This window comes from Dryas octopetala, chromosome 4, assembly GCF_963921425.1.
Source record: "Dryas octopetala chromosome 4, drDryOcto1.1, whole genome shotgun sequence".
In the NCBI taxonomy this organism is placed as follows: Eukaryota; Viridiplantae; Streptophyta; class Magnoliopsida; order Rosales; family Rosaceae; genus Dryas; species Dryas octopetala.
Genome location: NC_141369.1, coordinates 3,406,882 through 3,423,858, shown reverse-complemented (window position 1 = coordinate 3,423,858; position 16,977 = coordinate 3,406,882). Strand labels below are relative to the sequence as shown.

The following is a 16,977-nucleotide window of genomic DNA, read 5'->3' as shown; positions in this document are numbered from 1 at the left end:
AATTTCCCTATTACTTATTTTGAGCATTCATGCATTTATTTCTTATACATTGAGGGCAATGTATCATTTAAGTTTGGGGGGAAGGCAATTGTCATTGCTTTTTGTTTTTAGGTTTAGTTTTAAAAGTTTTTTTTTTTTTAAAAAACATAGGGTGTCAAACCCACATCAAAATGCATATTTTCTTTAGATTTCATCCACCTTAATAATGGATTCGAATCTTTAGAAGTGTGCGATATTGTTTTAAAAACAAAACAAAGTTTTTGAGTCTTTTTGTTTATTTCGGGTAGTCTTGAGTCCCCAATTAATTGATTTGATTGTGTATAATTGTTATGAGCATGTTTTGTTTGTGTGTATTCTCTGTTTTCTTTTCTTTCTAATAGTGTTCCATAACATATCTTGCAATTCTATGTCATTGAGCCTTGTTGATATGAATTTAGGGAATGCTTTACATGACTAATGATTTATATGCATGATAGAGTAGACTTGCATGACCTAAGTGAGCTTTGAGCCTTGTTCTTAAATTCTTGAGTGTTGCGCGCCACTGTAACTTTATCATTGTCATTTAAGTCGTTGTTTTAATCTCATTATCTTTCATTTGATCAATTGCTTGGAATGTACATAATCATGAATCAATGAGCTAGTACTCTTTTCTTGATTACACAAAGCATGTTGTATTTGCATGACTCTTGAGAAATGAATTTAGGGCTTGTTTGTGTAACCCATAGCCTAAAAGCCCACCCATTATGTGTTTTATCCCTAGTAACCCATTTTGAGCCTTTAAGCCGTATTCCTTGTTAACACACACCAAACCCCAAGTTTGGGGGAGTTATACCCCTTCCACTCGTTTTACCTTATCTATGGTATTGCAATGTATTTACATATTGATTGAGGTGGAAAAGAAATGAAATTGCATAACCTATACAAAAAAATGTGCTGAAAGAGTATATATGCCGTGTCCAAAGAAAAAAAAAAAGAGAAAAGAAAAAAAGGAAAGAAAGAGATGGGACGGTTTCAAAAGAAGAAGTGAGCAAAAAGAGTTCAAATTGAGCTATGTAGTGCAAAGAAGCAAGGTATGACTCAGAATGTTCTATTGTTCTTGCAACTGCATAGTATTTAGCCATTTGTGTTCCTTTCCTTTCAATATCCTATCCTAACTTATGCCTTCATTATAACCTTATTAAAACCCTAGCTGATCTCAAGAAACATGTATTATACTTATGTAGAGTCTATTTGAGAAGAGAGTCTACGGTCATTGATTCCATTTCAAGCACTTTGATTCCTTTCCATGAGATCAGTATTTCTTTCTAAATGTGTTGTTACTTCATGTATTTATGTGAGCTAATTGTTTTTGTTACATATTTCCTCTCACATATATCTTCGAGTGCACATATCAACCAAATTCTTGAGTGTTTATCATTGAGAGTATGTCATAGTAAGGATTGGAGTTGAGTCTCTCCTGTATATATTGATTTGTTTCTGTTTTATCTAACACCTGAGTTTATGTCAAGGAAGGCCTATATAACAATAAAGGAGCGAGGTATGTTGTTTGAAATGTTATTAGAATTTGCAAAATACAATTTATATGCCTTACTTTCCTATGTGATTAATGTCTTTCTTGCCATCCGGGAACGTTTTGGTACAATTAGAATGAAATTGGACCAAGTATGCACCGAATTGACGTTTTCGTGCGTTCTTAACACCAAATGCGGTTAAAAAGGTTTAGAACGCTATTTCTAACCTGAGAAAGTGCTTTGATATGTCTTTCTTGCCAACCAGGAACCTTTTGGTGCAATTTGGACGGAATTATACTAATTAAGTATACACATAAATGACGTTTTTGTGTATTCTTAAAACCAAAAGTGTTTCAAAAGGTCTAGAACGCTAATCCTAATATGAGAAAGTGTTTCCCCGTGTTTTTCTTGCCAACCGGGAACGTTTTAGTGTAATTTTGGCGAAATTGGACCAAGTATGAACCGAAATGACGTTTATGTGTGTTCTTAACACCAAATATGGTTCAATAGGTCTAAACGTTAATTCTAACATGAAAAAGTGCTTTGACATGACTTTCTTGCCAACCGGGAATCTGTTTGTGCAATTTGGACGAAATTGGACTAAGTATACACCTAAATGACATTTTTGTGTATTCTTAAAATCAAATGTGGTTCAAAAGGTCTAGAACGCTAATCCTAACATGAGAAAGTGCTTCCCCATGTTTTTCTCGGCAACCGGGAACGATTTGGTGTAATTTGGACGAAATTGGACCAAGTATGAACTGAAATGACGTTTATGTGCGTTCTTAACACCAAATATGGTTCAATAGGTCTAGAACTCTAATCCCAACATGTGAAAGTGCTTTGACATGTCATTCTTGCCATCCAGGAACGTTTTGGTACAATTAGAACGAAATTGGACCAAATTTGCACCGAAATTATGTTTTCGTGCGTTCTTAACATTAAAAGCGATTCAAAAGGTCTTGAACGCTAATTCTAACATGAGAAAGTGCTTTGACATGACTTTCTTGCCAACCGGATACCTGTTTGTGCAATTTGAACGAAATTGGACCAAGTATGTAGCGAAATAACGTTTTTGAGGATTTATAACACCAAATGTGCTTCAATAGGTCTAGAACACTCATCCTAACATAAGAAAGTTCTTCAACATGTCTTTCTTGCCATCTGGGAACAATTTGGTACAATTAGAATGAAATTGGACTAAGTACGCACCGAATTGACGTTTTCATGTATTCTTAACACTAAATACGATTAAAAAAGTTTAGAACGCTAATTCTAACATGAGAAAGTGCTTTGATATGAATTTATTGCCAACAGGGAACCTTTTGGTGCAATTTGGATGAAATTGGACGAAATATACACCTAAATGACGTATTTGTGTATTTTTAAAACCGAATGTGTCTTAAAAGGTCTAGAACGCTAATTCTAACATAAGAAAGTGTTTCCCCATGTTTTTCTTGCCAACCGGGAACGTTTTGGTGTAATTTGGACTAAATTGGACCAAGTATGAACCGAAATGACGTTTATGTGCGTTCTTAACACCAAATATGGTTCAAAAGGTCTAGAACGCTAATTCTAACATGAGAAACTGCTTTGACATGACTTTCTTGTCAACCGAGAACCTGTTCGTGCAATTTGGACGAAATTGGACCAACTATGCATCGAAATGCGGTTTTTCTATGTTCTTAACACCAAATATGGTTCAATAGGTCTAGAACGCTAATCCTAACATGAGAAAGTGGTTCCCAATGTCTTTCTTGCCATCTGGGAACGTTTTTGTGCAATTAGGACAAAATTGGACCAAGTATGCATCGAAATGATGTTTTCGTGTGTTCTTAACACCAATTGGGGTTGAATAGGTCTACAACCCTAATCCTAACATGAGAAAGTGCTTTGACATATCTTTCTTACCATCCGGGAAAATTTTGGTACAATTAGAACGAAATTGGACCAAGTATGCACCAAAATTACGTTTTTGTGTGTTCTTAACATTAAAGGTAGTTCAAAAGGTCTAGAACGCTAATTCTAACATGAGAAAGTGCTTTCACATGACTTTCTTACCAACCGGGAACCTTTTAGTGCAATTTGGATGAAATTGGACCAAGTATGCAAACGAAATGAGGTTTTTGTGTGTTCTTAACACCAAATGTGGTTCAATAGGTCTTGAACGCTAATTCTAACATGAAAAAGTGATTCCCAATGTCTTTCTTGCCATTTGGAAACATTTTGGTGCAATTATGACGAAATTGGACCAAGTATGCACCGAAATGATGTTTTCGTGTGTTCTTAACACCAATTATGGTTCAATAGGTCTACAACCCTAATCCTAACATGAGAAAGTGCTTTAACATGTCTTTCTTGCTATTCGGGAATGTTTTAGTACAATTAGAATGAAATTAGACCAAGTATGCACCGAAATTACGTTTTCGTGTGTTCTTAACACTAAAGGCGGTTCAAAAGATCTAGAACGCTATTTCTAACATGAGAAAGTGCTTTGACATGACTTTCTTGCCAACCGAGAACCTGTTGGTGCAATTTGGACGAAATTGGACCAAGTATGCAGCAAAATAACATTTTTGAGGGTTCATAACACTAAATGTGCTTCAATAGGTCTAAAACACTAATCCTAACATAAGAAAGTTCTTCGACATGTGTTTCTTGCCATCTGGGAACGTTTTTGTACAATTAGAACGAAATTGGACCAAGTACGCACTGAATTGACATTTTCATGCGTTCTTAACACCAAATGCGGTTAAAAAGGTCTAGAACGTTAATTCTAACATGAGAAAGTACTTTTACTTGACTTTCTTGCCAACTAGGAACCTTTTGGTGCAAGTTGGATGGAATTGGACTAAGTATACACCTAAATGACGTTTTTATGTATTCTTAAAAACAAATGTGGTTCAAAAAGTCTAGAACGCTAATCCTAACATGAGAAAGTGCTTTCCCATGTTTTTCTTGCTAACTGGAACGTTTTGGTGTAATTTGGACGAAATTGGACCAAGTATGAACCGAAATGACGTTTATGTGCGTTCTTAACACTAAATATGGTTCAATAGGTCTAGAACGCTAACTCTAATATGAGAAAGTGTTTTGACATGACTTTCATGCTAATCGGGAACCTTTCGGTGCAATTTGGACGAAATTGGACCAAGTATGCACCGAAATGAGGTTTTTAAGTGTTCGTAACACCAAATGTGGTTCAATAGGTCTAGAACGCTAATTCTAACAAGAGAAAGTGTCTACGTATGTTTTTCTTGCCAACCGGGAACATTTTGGTGTAATTTGGACGAAATCGAACCAAGTATGAACCGAAATGACGTTTATGTGTGTTCTTAATACCAAATATGGTTCAATAGGTCTAGAACGCTAATTCTAACATGAGAAAGTGCTTTGACATGACTTTCTTGCCAACCGGGCACCTTTTAGTGCAATTTAGACGAAATTGGACCAAGTATGCACAGAAATGTGGTTTTTGTGTGTTCTTAAAACCAAATGTGGTTCAAAAGGTCTAGAACGATAATCCTAACATGAGAAAGTGGTTCCCAATGTCTTTCTTGCCATCCGGGAAGGTTTTGGTACAATTAAAACGAAATTTGACCAAGTATGCATTGAAATTAAGTTTTCATGCGTTCTTAACACTAAAGGCGGTTCAAAAGGTCTAGAACTCTAATTCTAACATGAGAAAGTGCTTTGACATGACTTTCTAGCCAACCGGGAACCTTTTAGTGAAATTTGGATGGAATTGGACCAAGTATACACTAAAATGAGGTTTTTGGTGTTCTTAAAACCATGTGTGGTTCAATAAGTTTAGAACCCTAATCCTAACATGAGGTAGTGCTTTGACATGTCTTTCTTGCCATCCGGGAACGTTTTAGTACAATTAGAAAGAAATTGGACCAAGTATGCACCGAAATTACGTTTTCGTGCATTCTTAACACTAAAGGCGGTTCAAAAGGTTTAGAACAGTAATTCTAACACGAGAAAGTGCTTTAACATGACTTTCTTGCCAACCGGGAACCTGTTGGTGCAATTTGGACGAAATTGGACCAAGTATGCAGCGAAATAATGTTTTTGAGGGTTCATAACTCCAAATGTGCTTCAATAGGTCTTAAACACTCATCCTAACATAAGAAAGTTCATCGATATGTGTTTCTTACCATTTGGGAACGTTTTGGTACAATTAAAACGAATTGGACCAAGTATGCACCGAATTGACGTTTTCATGCGTTCTTAACACCAAATACAGTTAAAAAGGTCTAGAACGCTAATTTAAACATGAGAAACTGCTTTGACATGACTTTCTTGCCAACCGGGAACCTTTTGGTGCAATTTGGACAAAATTGGACTAAGTATACACCTAAGTGACGTTTTTGTGTATTCTTAAAACCAAATGTGGGTCAAAAGGTCTAGAACGCTAATCCTAACATGAGAAAGTATCTCCCCATGTTTTACTTTCCAATAGCACCAAAACATTCCCAGATGGCAAGAATGACATTGGAAACCACTTTCTCATTTGGGGATTAGCGTTCTAGACCTATTAAACCACATTTGGTGTTAAGAACACACAAAAACCTCATTTCGGTGCATACTTTATCCAATTTCGTCCAAATTGCACCAAAAGGTTCCCGGTTGGCAAGAAAGTCATGTCAAAGCACTTTCTCATGTTAAAATTGACGTTCTAGACCTATTGAACCATATTTGGTGTTAAGAACGCACATAAACGTCATTTCAGTTTATACTTGGTCGAATTTCTTCCAAATTACACCAAAACATTCCCGGTTGGCAAGAAAAACATGGGGAAGCACTTTCTCATGTTAGGATTAGCGTTCTAGCCCCTTTGAACCACATTTGGTTTTATGAATACACAAAAACGTCATTTAGGCGTTTACTTAGTCCAATTTCGTCCAAACAGCACCAAAACGTTCCCAATTGGCAAGAAAGTAATGTCAAATCACTTTCTTATGTTAGAATTAGCGTTTTAGACCTTTTTAGCCGCATTTCGCGTTAAGAACGCACGAAAACGTCAATTCAGTGCATACTTGGTCTAATTTTATTCTGATTGTACCAGAACGTTCCCGGATGGCAAGAAAAACATGTCGAAGGACTTTCTTATGTTAGGATGAGTATTATAGACCTATTGAAGCACATTTGGTGTTATGAACCCTCAAAAATGCTATTTCGCTGCATACTTAGTCCAATTTCGTCCAAATTGCACCAACAGGTTCCCGGTTGGAAAGAAAGTCATGTCAAAACACTTTCTCATGTTAGAATTAGCGTTCTAGACCTTTTGAACTGCCTTTAGTGTTAAGAACGTACGAAAACGTAATTTCGGTGCATACTCGGTCCAATTTCGTTCTAATTGTACCAAAACGTTTCTCGATGTTAAGAAAGATATGCCAAAACACTTTCTCATGTTAGGATTAGGGTTGTAGACCTATTGAACCACAATTGGTGTTAAAGACGCACGAAAACATCATTTCGATGCATACTTAGTCCAATTTCGTTCTAATTGCACCAAAACGTTCCCAGATGGCAAGAAAGACATTCGGAACCACTTTCTCATGTTAGGATTAGCGTTCTAGACCTATTGAAGCACATTTGGTGTTATGAAACCTCAAAAACGTTATTTCGCGGCATACTTGGTCTAATTTCGTCCAAATTGCACCAACAGGTTTCTGGTTGGCAAGAAAGTCATGTTAAAGCATTTTTTTCATGTTAGAATTAGCGTTTTAGACCTTTTGAACCGTCTTTAGTGTTAAGAACGCAAGAAATCGTAATTTCGGTGCATGCTTGGTCCAATTAAGTTCAAATTGTACAAAAACGTTCCCGGATGGCAAGAAAGACATGTCAAAGCACTTTCTCATGTTAGGATTAGGATTCTAGACCTATTGAACCAGAATTGGTGTTAAGAACGCACGAAAACATCATTTCGGTGCATACTTGGTCCAATTTCGTCCTAATTGCACCAAAACATTCCCAGATGGCAAGAAAGACATTGGGAACCATTTTCTCATGTTCGGATTAGCGTTCTAGACTTATTGAACCACATTTGGTGTTAAGAACACACAAAAACCTCATTTCAGTGCATACTTGGTCTAATTTCGTCCAAATTGCACCAAAAGGCTCCCGGTTGGCAAGAAAGTCATATCAAAGCTCTTTCTCATGTTAGAATTGTCGTTCTAGACCTATTGAACCATATTTGGTGTTAAAAACATACATAAACTTCATTTCAGTTTATACTTGGTCCAATTTCGTCCAAATTACGCCAAAACGTTCCCGATTGGCAAGAAAAACATGGGGAAACACTTTCCCATGTTAGGATTAGCGTTCTAGATCTTTTGAACCACATTTGGTTTTATGAATACACAAAAACGTTATTTAGGTGTATTCTTAGTCCAATTTCGTCCAAACATCACCAAAAGGTTCCCGGTTGGCAAGAAAGTCCCGTCAAAGCATTTTCTCATGTTAGAATTAGCGTTCTAGACCTTTTTAACCGCATTTGGTGTTAAGAACGCACGAAAACGTCAATTCGGTGCATACTTGGTCTAATTTCGTTCTGATTGTTCTAAAACGTTCCCGGATGGAAAGAAAGACATGTCGAAGAACTTTCTTATTTTAGGATGAGTGTTCTAGACCTATTGAAGCACATTTAGTGTTATGAACCATCAAAGACGCTTTTTGGCTGCATACTTTGTCTAATTTCGTCCAAATTGCACCAACAAGTTCCCGATTGGAAAAAAAAGTCATGTCAAAGCACTTTCTCATGTTAGAATTAGCGTTCTAGACCTTTTGAACCGCCTTTAGTGTTAAGAATGCACGAAAACGTAATTTCGGTGCATACTTTGTCCAATTTCGTTCTAATTATACCAAAACGTTCCTGAATGGCAAGAAAGACATGTCACAACACTTTCTCATGTTAGGATTTTCAACAATTTTTCCCTCTTAGAAATAAATTAATGAATATATGAGTTTTTTTTGGGTTGGTTTTATGATTTTTATTTTTGTTGATGATGAAGCTTGTTAGTAAATTATAATTTTTATTTTTGCTCTTCATGAGTTCAACCATTTTCTGTTTTTAAGAGATTGTTAACTTTTTTTTTATTAGAGAAAGCTATTTTCAAGTCGAAAAATATGAACTAATGTAAAAAAAATTTAGGAATATGAGAATTTGGGATTATTGATTGATTATAAAAGTTTAATATCTTATACTTAGTTTGTGTTACCGAATAAGGATAAATTTGACATTTTAGAGACGTTTTATGCGGATGTGAGCAATTTAAGGACAACATTCTAACCGAAAGGGTTATGTGAAAACACTTTTAACCTCATGGGGTCTTATTGTAATTTTGCAAAAGTTCAGGGGGCTATGTGAAAACACATTAATATTATAGCATAAGGTTAAATTTGTCATTAGAGGTGTTTTTTATGCTGATGTCAGCAATTTTTGGACGAAATATAACGAAAGAGGTTATGTGAAAACACTTTAAAATCTCAGGGGGTCACTACTACAAAACACCACATTTGTGGCGGACATTGCTGGTGGATTAGCTCTGTCCGCCAGAAATGGTCAAGAATTTTTGGCGGAACCTTTGGCCCGCCAGGATAGCTTTGTTGTGGCGGATTAAACCGCCAGGTTTAGCTTTTCTGTCGGATATAACCGCCATGAATAGTTAAGAAAGTGTCCAACTTAATCCTGTCAGATTAGACCACCAGCATATACCTTTTTTTTTTTATTCTTTTTTAAATTTTTGGCAGTCCAAACTGCCAGAATTGCTTCTAACCTAATATAACTTCGCGTGCGCCGCTTCCGCCTCACACTTCTTCTTCTTCCTCAATTCTTCTTCTTCTTCGCTGTGAGCCGCGCGACTTCGCTGATTCTTTTTTTTCTTCTTCTCTTCCTACTCCTTTTCTGTGCCGCTTCTTTCTTTATTGTTCCTCTTATTTTTTTTCAACTTTTGTGTGTTTATTGGGTGCAGATTCGGTGTGGTAGTAGCTAGATTGATTTCAGTCTTTGGAACTCGATTTTATGTAGCAGCTAGCTTGATTTTTCAGTTCAAATTGTTTGGTTTTAAGATTTTCATTTCAAAATGTTTGTATTCAATCTGGTTTAATATTTTGATTTAAATTTAAATATGGTTTTTGTATTTTATTTTGCAGGCCAACCCAAGGGTGCAGCAGATCTGATTGTTTGATTTGGCAACAAGGTTTTTCTGATATGGGTTGTTTTAAAATTTTGATTTGGGTTGTTTTGGCATGTTTTGGTCTGTTTGGGGAAAGAGAAGAGAGTGAGAGGGAGAGTGAAAAAAGAGAGAGAGATGGGGCTTGGTTGGGGGTTGCAGGAGGTTCTCACCTAGTGGCCGACGCAGGGAGGCAGAGGGAGGAGGGTTTGGGCTGCGAGGTTGCTGGGATATTAGCCCTTTATTTTTTGTTTCTTCATTTTTTTTATTTAATTATCTAAAAACAAATCAATGATTCAATTTTTTTTGGTGTGCTCACAATTGATTTTTTTGGGTGTACTTTCAATCTGGAAGAAAATCAATGATTCAAAGATTCAAATTTTATTCTTGCTTTATTTGTTATTGTTTTTGTAATTTTATTTTATGTGTAGATGTGAATAAAAAAGATGTGAGTATATCTGTTGGGAGTTGCAGAAAGAAGATGCAGAAGAAAGAAGATACAGAAAGAAGATGTAGAAACGAGAAGGGAAAAGAATAAAGAAAGAAAAGTGGTGGGCATCCCAAAAAGAAGAAAGAGAAATAATAAGAATAAGAAAAGTGGGTGGCGTGACATGCTGCATGCGCTCACTTTTTAAGGCATATTGAAATCTTTTATTTTAAATTTATATAAATGAAGTAAAATATAATTTTTTTTTTCTCAATATTATATGATCCTGGTGGTTGTATCCACCAGGAATGAGTATTATATATATTTTATTACTTTTTATGTCGGTTGTGTCCGACATGAATAATAAATATGCTGGCTGTTTCATCCGACGTAAATACTTTTCCTGTCTGATTTAAACTCATATGCCTTGTCAGCATGAAATTAATTTCCTGGCGGATTTAAGGAGCTATCCGCCAGGAAAAGTGTTTTCCCTACGGAAATAATTCTGTCGGAGACCCTATCTGCCAGTGCAATACAATCCTGTTGGATTTTGTAAATATTCCGCTAGGATATTCTTTTTGCTGGCTAATTAAAACCGCTATGAATAAAGTGTTTTGTAGTAGTGGGTCTTGCTACAATTTTCTAAACCTCAGGGGATTTTGTGAGAACATGTTAAACTTTAGAGAGTGTTTGTGTAATTAACTCGTTTCACCATGATCAAATTCTGACCGTTATTTCTAAAACTACATACCACCATTCAAGGCAAACCAAAAGGAGTATAAGGATCTCCATTCTTTGAAGTAAGGGGAATCTTATCAGTAGGGAAAGATATCGCATGAAGGAACCGCCAGACCTAAGCAGATTCATGCCAAGAACAAATATCGATCCCTGGTCATGTCTGCGAGAATATCAACTTCTCTATAGCTATATTGGAGATGCCTGTAAGAAGATAAGCTTCTTAAGAAGCTTCTCAGTAACTATTGGAGATGGAAAGATCATAATTTCAAATATTTAACTGGCCAAGTTGTGTTTTTTTTTAAGTGAAAAAATATTCAACTAGGCTACTCCAATAACAAGTGCTATCCATATAGGGATTAGCCATGCCATTTTAAAGAACTATATAAAGATGTTGCCCAGATGACAATTTTTATTTAAAAAAAAATTTCTTTGCCTAAAAGTACTAGCTCTGAGTCTGTTCTGATTCCCTAGAAAAAAATTTGAAAACTATGCTGCTGGCAGTGAATGGAACTGACTAAAAGACTAAAAACTAGATCATTATTGAAAAGGTGGGCCATCATCTACACATGCAATGATGCACCCATGGGACTCCACTCGGATTCTCTCTCTGAGTCTCTAACAAAAAATTGTCTTTCTATGCAGAACTTTTAATTCTGACCGTTCAAAGGATCTTCTGGCCATGATTCATCCTTTTTCTTTGTTTTCAATTTTTGGACCAAAACGCCTCGTTTGGGTTGGTTTATCATCTCATTTGACAAAAAGGAGTATAATATTCCAAAGTTTCTCTAATTAGAAAGTACTAGAAAAAGACTAGAAAGAGTCTTAAAGGGAAGGGTATCGTCTGACCGTTTGCATGTGTTTGGGTCAGCTTAAATGGAAGGATTATATCGTTTGGATGAAGATGAGGGCCTCCTTTTACTTTCTCATCATTGTTTAGTTTGTTAATGAGGCTTGTGGTACTATTTTTCCTTGGTCTCAGGATTTTGTCAAGGTTTCAATGATGCCACTTAAAATGCAACCTCCCCTTTGTAAGTTTTCCAAATCTTAATGAAGTTCTCTTCTTTTTGTCAAAAAAAATAAAATTACTTATAAGTTAAAAAAAGAAAGATATAAAGATAATCAATGAGAGTGTCATTTTGCAAGTAAATACATACATGATCAAATATTAAAAGTTGTGTATATTCTCACTTCTCACTCCCTCCCCCAACAAAAAAAATAAAAAAATCATTTGGACACACAACGTATTGATTCCTTCAAAATTCTTACCTACCATTAACATAATTTGTATTGTAAAGCATGGGACGAGTGACATTTGTAGGTAATTGCCCTGCATCTCCCATCACGCTTGTACTTGCCGATGAGTTGTGAAAGCTAAAATCACTTCCTTTAGTTGACATATCAGTCGTTAGGCTGGTGACACTTACACCATCAAATTTGGTTACACTGGTGATAGTACTTAGATCATCAAATTCCCAGTCTGTCAAGTAACCGGGCTTTGAAATTACAAACGGCACTTCGATATCTCCTGAAAGCATTCCGACAACACGGGACATCGGTGGTCGTAGCATTGGTGATGTTTGAGTGCACAAAAGTCCTATGTTGATTATTCGTCTTGCTTCTTCCTCATTAAACTCGGATAATCTAGAGTCCACTAGTTCAACTTCACGTTTGTTTTCATGCAAGTCCCAAGCCTAAGAAGCAAGAACGCAATAGTATCATGAAAAATTAAACAATGCAAAAAGGCGTATTATGATGAACCTAAGTTTGAAGAGGCGCTAGATTTTAGCAGAAGATATGTAGGTGTGGTAGAATCATGCAACAATGAACCTATCAAAGTCGAAATCTGAAAAGCGCTTAGCATATTTGGGTGGGGGGGATGAGAATCTAGACGGGCACGAAAATAAGTTCTTACCCATTCAAGAAGATAAATCATTTGGCCTTCCAAACTCGGGTCAGAATTTGGCCTACCACTGACAACTTCTAGAAGGACAACACCATAGGCAAACACATCGGTCTTCTCTGTAAGGTGTCCTCGCATGGCATATTCCGGTGCAAGATACCCACTACATCATTGACAATTATGATGCATTAGTTACTACATCATTGACAAAAAGGAAATGAGTATAAATATTTGACAAGAAAAATAAGGTTAATTTTTTAAGATCTTACATTGTTCCAGCAACCCGAGTGCTCATATGGGTCATTTTATCATCATAATGCTTGGCCAAACCAAAATCTGATATTTTGGCGAGTCAAGCAGAATATTACTTGCCTTCACATCTCTGTGTATAATTCGAAGCCTTGATTCTTCATGAAGATAAGTTAAACCTCTAGCTACGCCCAAGCATATATCAAAACGTGTTGACCAATCAAGATGCAAACTTCTTTTTCCTGCTTCATACAAGCCATAATTATAAATATTTATAATGTTTTATATTATACATAAAGCTAGAGGTAATAAATTAAAAATGTAATTCTCATACCAAATAAGGCTTGATCAAGACTCTTGTTCTCCAGATACTCATAGACAATGAGCCGTTTAACTCCCTCAGTGCAGAATCCATACAAATTTACTAGGTTATTGTGCCGCACGGCAGATATAGTTGCAATCTCAGTTACAAACTGGTTCTTTCCTTGGTGGGATGTTGCAGACAATTGGTTCACGGCAATTACTCTTCCATCATTAAGGGTACCCTATTCATAACAAAATTCATAAAAGTTAAGCAAATGTAATATATACTCATTACCCAAGTGCGGATGTCCGATGTCCAAAATGGACTCAGCCACCTTGTAGAAGTGTTCATGCTTCATAGCTCACACTTACACTAAATTTAGTGCTTCATGTCATAAATGGCGATGAATGTAGTTTGGAAATATATATATATATATATATCAATTCAACCTATATAGGGCAATTACAAGAGATGCATGTGTTTTATTTTCTTCAATAATTCCAGGAGATGCATGTGCTTTATGCTCTTCAATAACTTCAATGATATTAGGAAAAAACACAAAGAAAATGTTTCAAGATGTCAAGGTTTACATTCAGGCACATGCACTAAATATGTAGGAGTTGTATGCTTTGTATCAAGCAGTAAACATTAAGGCATTAACATGTGTGTAGCCACACCATGCATGTCATTGATTAGAATTGTAACTTACTTTATAGACAGGTCCAAATCCTCCCGCTCCAAGCTTATTAGCTGAACTAAAGTCATCAGTAGCTGTCTATAGTTCGGAAAAACTGAAAGTGAGAGGTCCAAGATCTATCCCTAACAACTCTGCAAATTCAACACAACGGATTAATATGTCTGTTAGCATGTTTTTCACGCAATCAGTTTGCTTTCTTTCATTTGAAAAACAGTAGAACAGTTTACCTTCATCATAATCATCATCGGTGTCTGGCCTTTTTCTTCTTTGAACAATATAGAAAATCATCACCACCAGAATTAAAACTCCACCACCAACAACAATCCCCACAATCAGCCCAGTCCTATTCTTCTTAGGAGTTGGCAGCTTATTACTAACAGTAGGTGGGAAATCTGTACAAATTAAAGCTCTGTAGTCAACGGCATTGAACCACTTTGTGAGAATATCAGAAACTAAACATTCAAAATTGCATATGAAATTTCCACATTAATTGTATTACCCGGTGTAGCACTAATGGCTGAAATAATGGGTCCATAAGTACCCTGTTCAGGTATGCAGCAAGTCCCCTTTCCAGCCCAAAATAAATGGATTTCAAGGTAGTTCTCTGAAACCTGAGCCTTGTATTCCTTCTCAACAGCTAGCAAAGATGCCCCACCTGCCTCCTTTCGTATATCAAAATCTTTTATAACTCGAATGTCCTGACAACAAATATAGGAGGAACAACAAATGGGGAAAATTAATTTTGCACAAGTATGAGCGAGTACACTTAAGTTTGATTCACTAAACTTTTGGGAATAAATAAGACATCTGGGATGGTTAAAGGCAATACATGTGGTGATTGTATGCTTATTCATATACTTTAGGTATTATTCTAAAAATCTGTCAAATTTTAAAGTGCATCTTTCCCAAAACTTGGTTTTGTTAAAAATTCCTTAAGATTGTACACACCTGGACATATATATCAAACACACGTCTTCCAAGACTTTTCCTTGTAGAATCTAGGATAGCTTGTTCTGCAAATTGGAGCTTCACAGTGTAGTTACCATTCTCCAACCCCAAGCCATAGTACCTAAGTGATGAAGCAGAGATCCTTGCAGTCTGAAATAGCACATCATCTAAAGTATTTCTGATTTGGGCTGGCGAGGAAATTGTATACTGAGGATTGGTCCCAGTCACATACGGTGCATCTGTTGGCATGATTAAATAGCAAGAATTCAGTTTAAGCTGAAATATTCTAGTATAATTGACTTTAAAAAGTTAATATAATTAAATGTACATAATAGCTAAACTTTTGTAAATTCCTGTATAGATAATTAAACCTCATGCAGAAGAATAAAAGAAAAGAATTATCACCCATCAGTTCAAAAAAAAGAATTATCCCCTAAATACTGTGTTTTAACATGATATCAGAGCAGCAACCAAACTAAAAAGTTTGGCCAAAAGTTGCAAATGGTCCCTGTGGTTTAGTGTGTTGCCCGTGTGGTTTAAAAATGTCCAATAACAACCTTGTGGTTTAAAATATAGTCAATTTTTGTTAAACAATGGGCTGGAATGGCCCACTCGTAATATTGGCCCAGCACTGATATTGTCCTCACTTAACTACCTGTGCTTGATTCCATTTCAAATAACCATAGCTTCTGCAACTGTCTAAAAACGAAGAACTTCTGTACTTTGAACAATCATTGGCTAAGTTCCAAACCATAAAAGGTGTTATTAGACATTTTTAAACCACAGGGACCATTCGTAACTTTTACCAAAAGAGGATAGCCAAAAGTTACGAATGGGGTCCATGTGGTTTGGCATGATACTCAATGTTGCCCATAAGGTTTAAAAATGTCCAATACACCCTTGTGGTTTAGAATTTAGTCAATTTTGGTTCAAAGATCACAAATTCTTCATTTTTTACCTGAAGAAATTGTCGCGTAAACTATGAAGATGCAAATGAATTTAAATATCTCCTTGATTCCATTTAGAATAGCAATAGCTTCCTCAACTTTGTTCAAAAAATGAATTTTTGTACTTTCGACCAAAATTAGCTCAAGTTCCAAACCACAAGGCTGTTATTAGACATTTGTACATTGAGTATCACCCGAAACCACAGGGGCCTTTGTAACTTTTAGCCAAAAGGTTAGCCAGCCTTAGTGTTGTCGCCGCAGATCTATACGTTGTCAAGTACTCTGTTTGGCACTCTTTTTGGTTTGTGTTTTTTCAGTTTTCATCTCTCTGTTGATTCAGTTTTGGCAGGAGGTTTACAACTATTTCTTTTGCCGCTTACATCTATTCTATTTTGGTGCTTGGAATTTGCACTAATGAGTAATAAAAAAAAAAATTGTTGGATTCCGGGCCATGCTACAGGCTTTTGTATCTTCTCAGTTACTTTAGTTTTCCCAACAGATTTTTATGATTGATGCTTTTACTCCCGTAGCCAACACCGATGGTTTTGGATTTGCCTTAAGTTTAACCCTTTTTTCCTTGTGATAAACCTTGGACCATGGATTCAGGGGCTTCCAATCATATGACCAATGACTCAACACATTTTGTTTCCTCATTTACTTTTCTCAGAATAATGTTACAGTCCTTGGGGCTCGTTATGTTTCTTTGTCTTCTGCATTATCTCTTTCTTCAATTTTAAATGTTCTCATTCTATCTAACAATCTATTATCTATCAGTCAAATTACAAAACAAACTAAATGTTGTGTACCCTTTTTTCCTACACATTATGTTTTTCAAGATATTCGTACAAAAGCCATGGTTGGTATTGGTAGGGATTACCGAAAGTGTTTTTCCTTTCTCATTTGGTTATGACACGCAGATAGCCTGCTCTGATACTATGATGAAATCTAGACATTCAAACCAATTGACAATGGGTGGAGATGACAAAACACTTATTAAGTGTTATGCAAGGTCTTGCATTTTCGATGTTGGACATTACTCTCACCAAAGTGTTGTGTTTGGCTCATCAAAAGTCTGG

General features: G+C 36.1%; 2 protein-coding genes across 2 annotated transcripts; both read right to left on the bottom strand.

Moving 5' to 3' along the window:
• Positions 1–12,060: 12,060 nt before the first annotated feature.
• Positions 12,061–14,086, bottom strand: LOC147286224 (putative LRR receptor-like serine/threonine-protein kinase At1g56140). Its single transcript, XM_086242735.1, has 5 exons — positions 14,019–14,086; positions 13,340–13,550; positions 13,026–13,247; positions 12,769–12,919; positions 12,061–12,547 (listed from the first exon to the last, which is right to left on the bottom strand). Exons 3-5 carry the CDS (start codon positions 13,058–13,060, stop codon positions 12,119–12,121), a joined length of 615 nt encoding a protein of 204 aa, XP_086098861.1. The 5' UTR covers positions 13,061–13,247; positions 13,340–13,550; positions 14,019–14,086; the 3' UTR covers positions 12,061–12,118.
• LOC147286223 (putative LRR receptor-like serine/threonine-protein kinase At1g56130) lies at positions 13,305–15,203 on the bottom strand. The gene is made up of 5 exons (XM_086240713.1): positions 14,955–15,203; positions 14,506–14,704; positions 14,234–14,398; positions 14,019–14,080; positions 13,305–13,550 (listed from the first exon to the last, which is right to left on the bottom strand). Exons 1-5 carry the CDS (start codon positions 15,201–15,203, stop codon positions 13,305–13,307), a joined length of 921 nt encoding a protein of 306 aa, XP_086096839.1.
• Between the last annotated feature and the right edge of the window lie 1,774 nt (positions 15,204–16,977).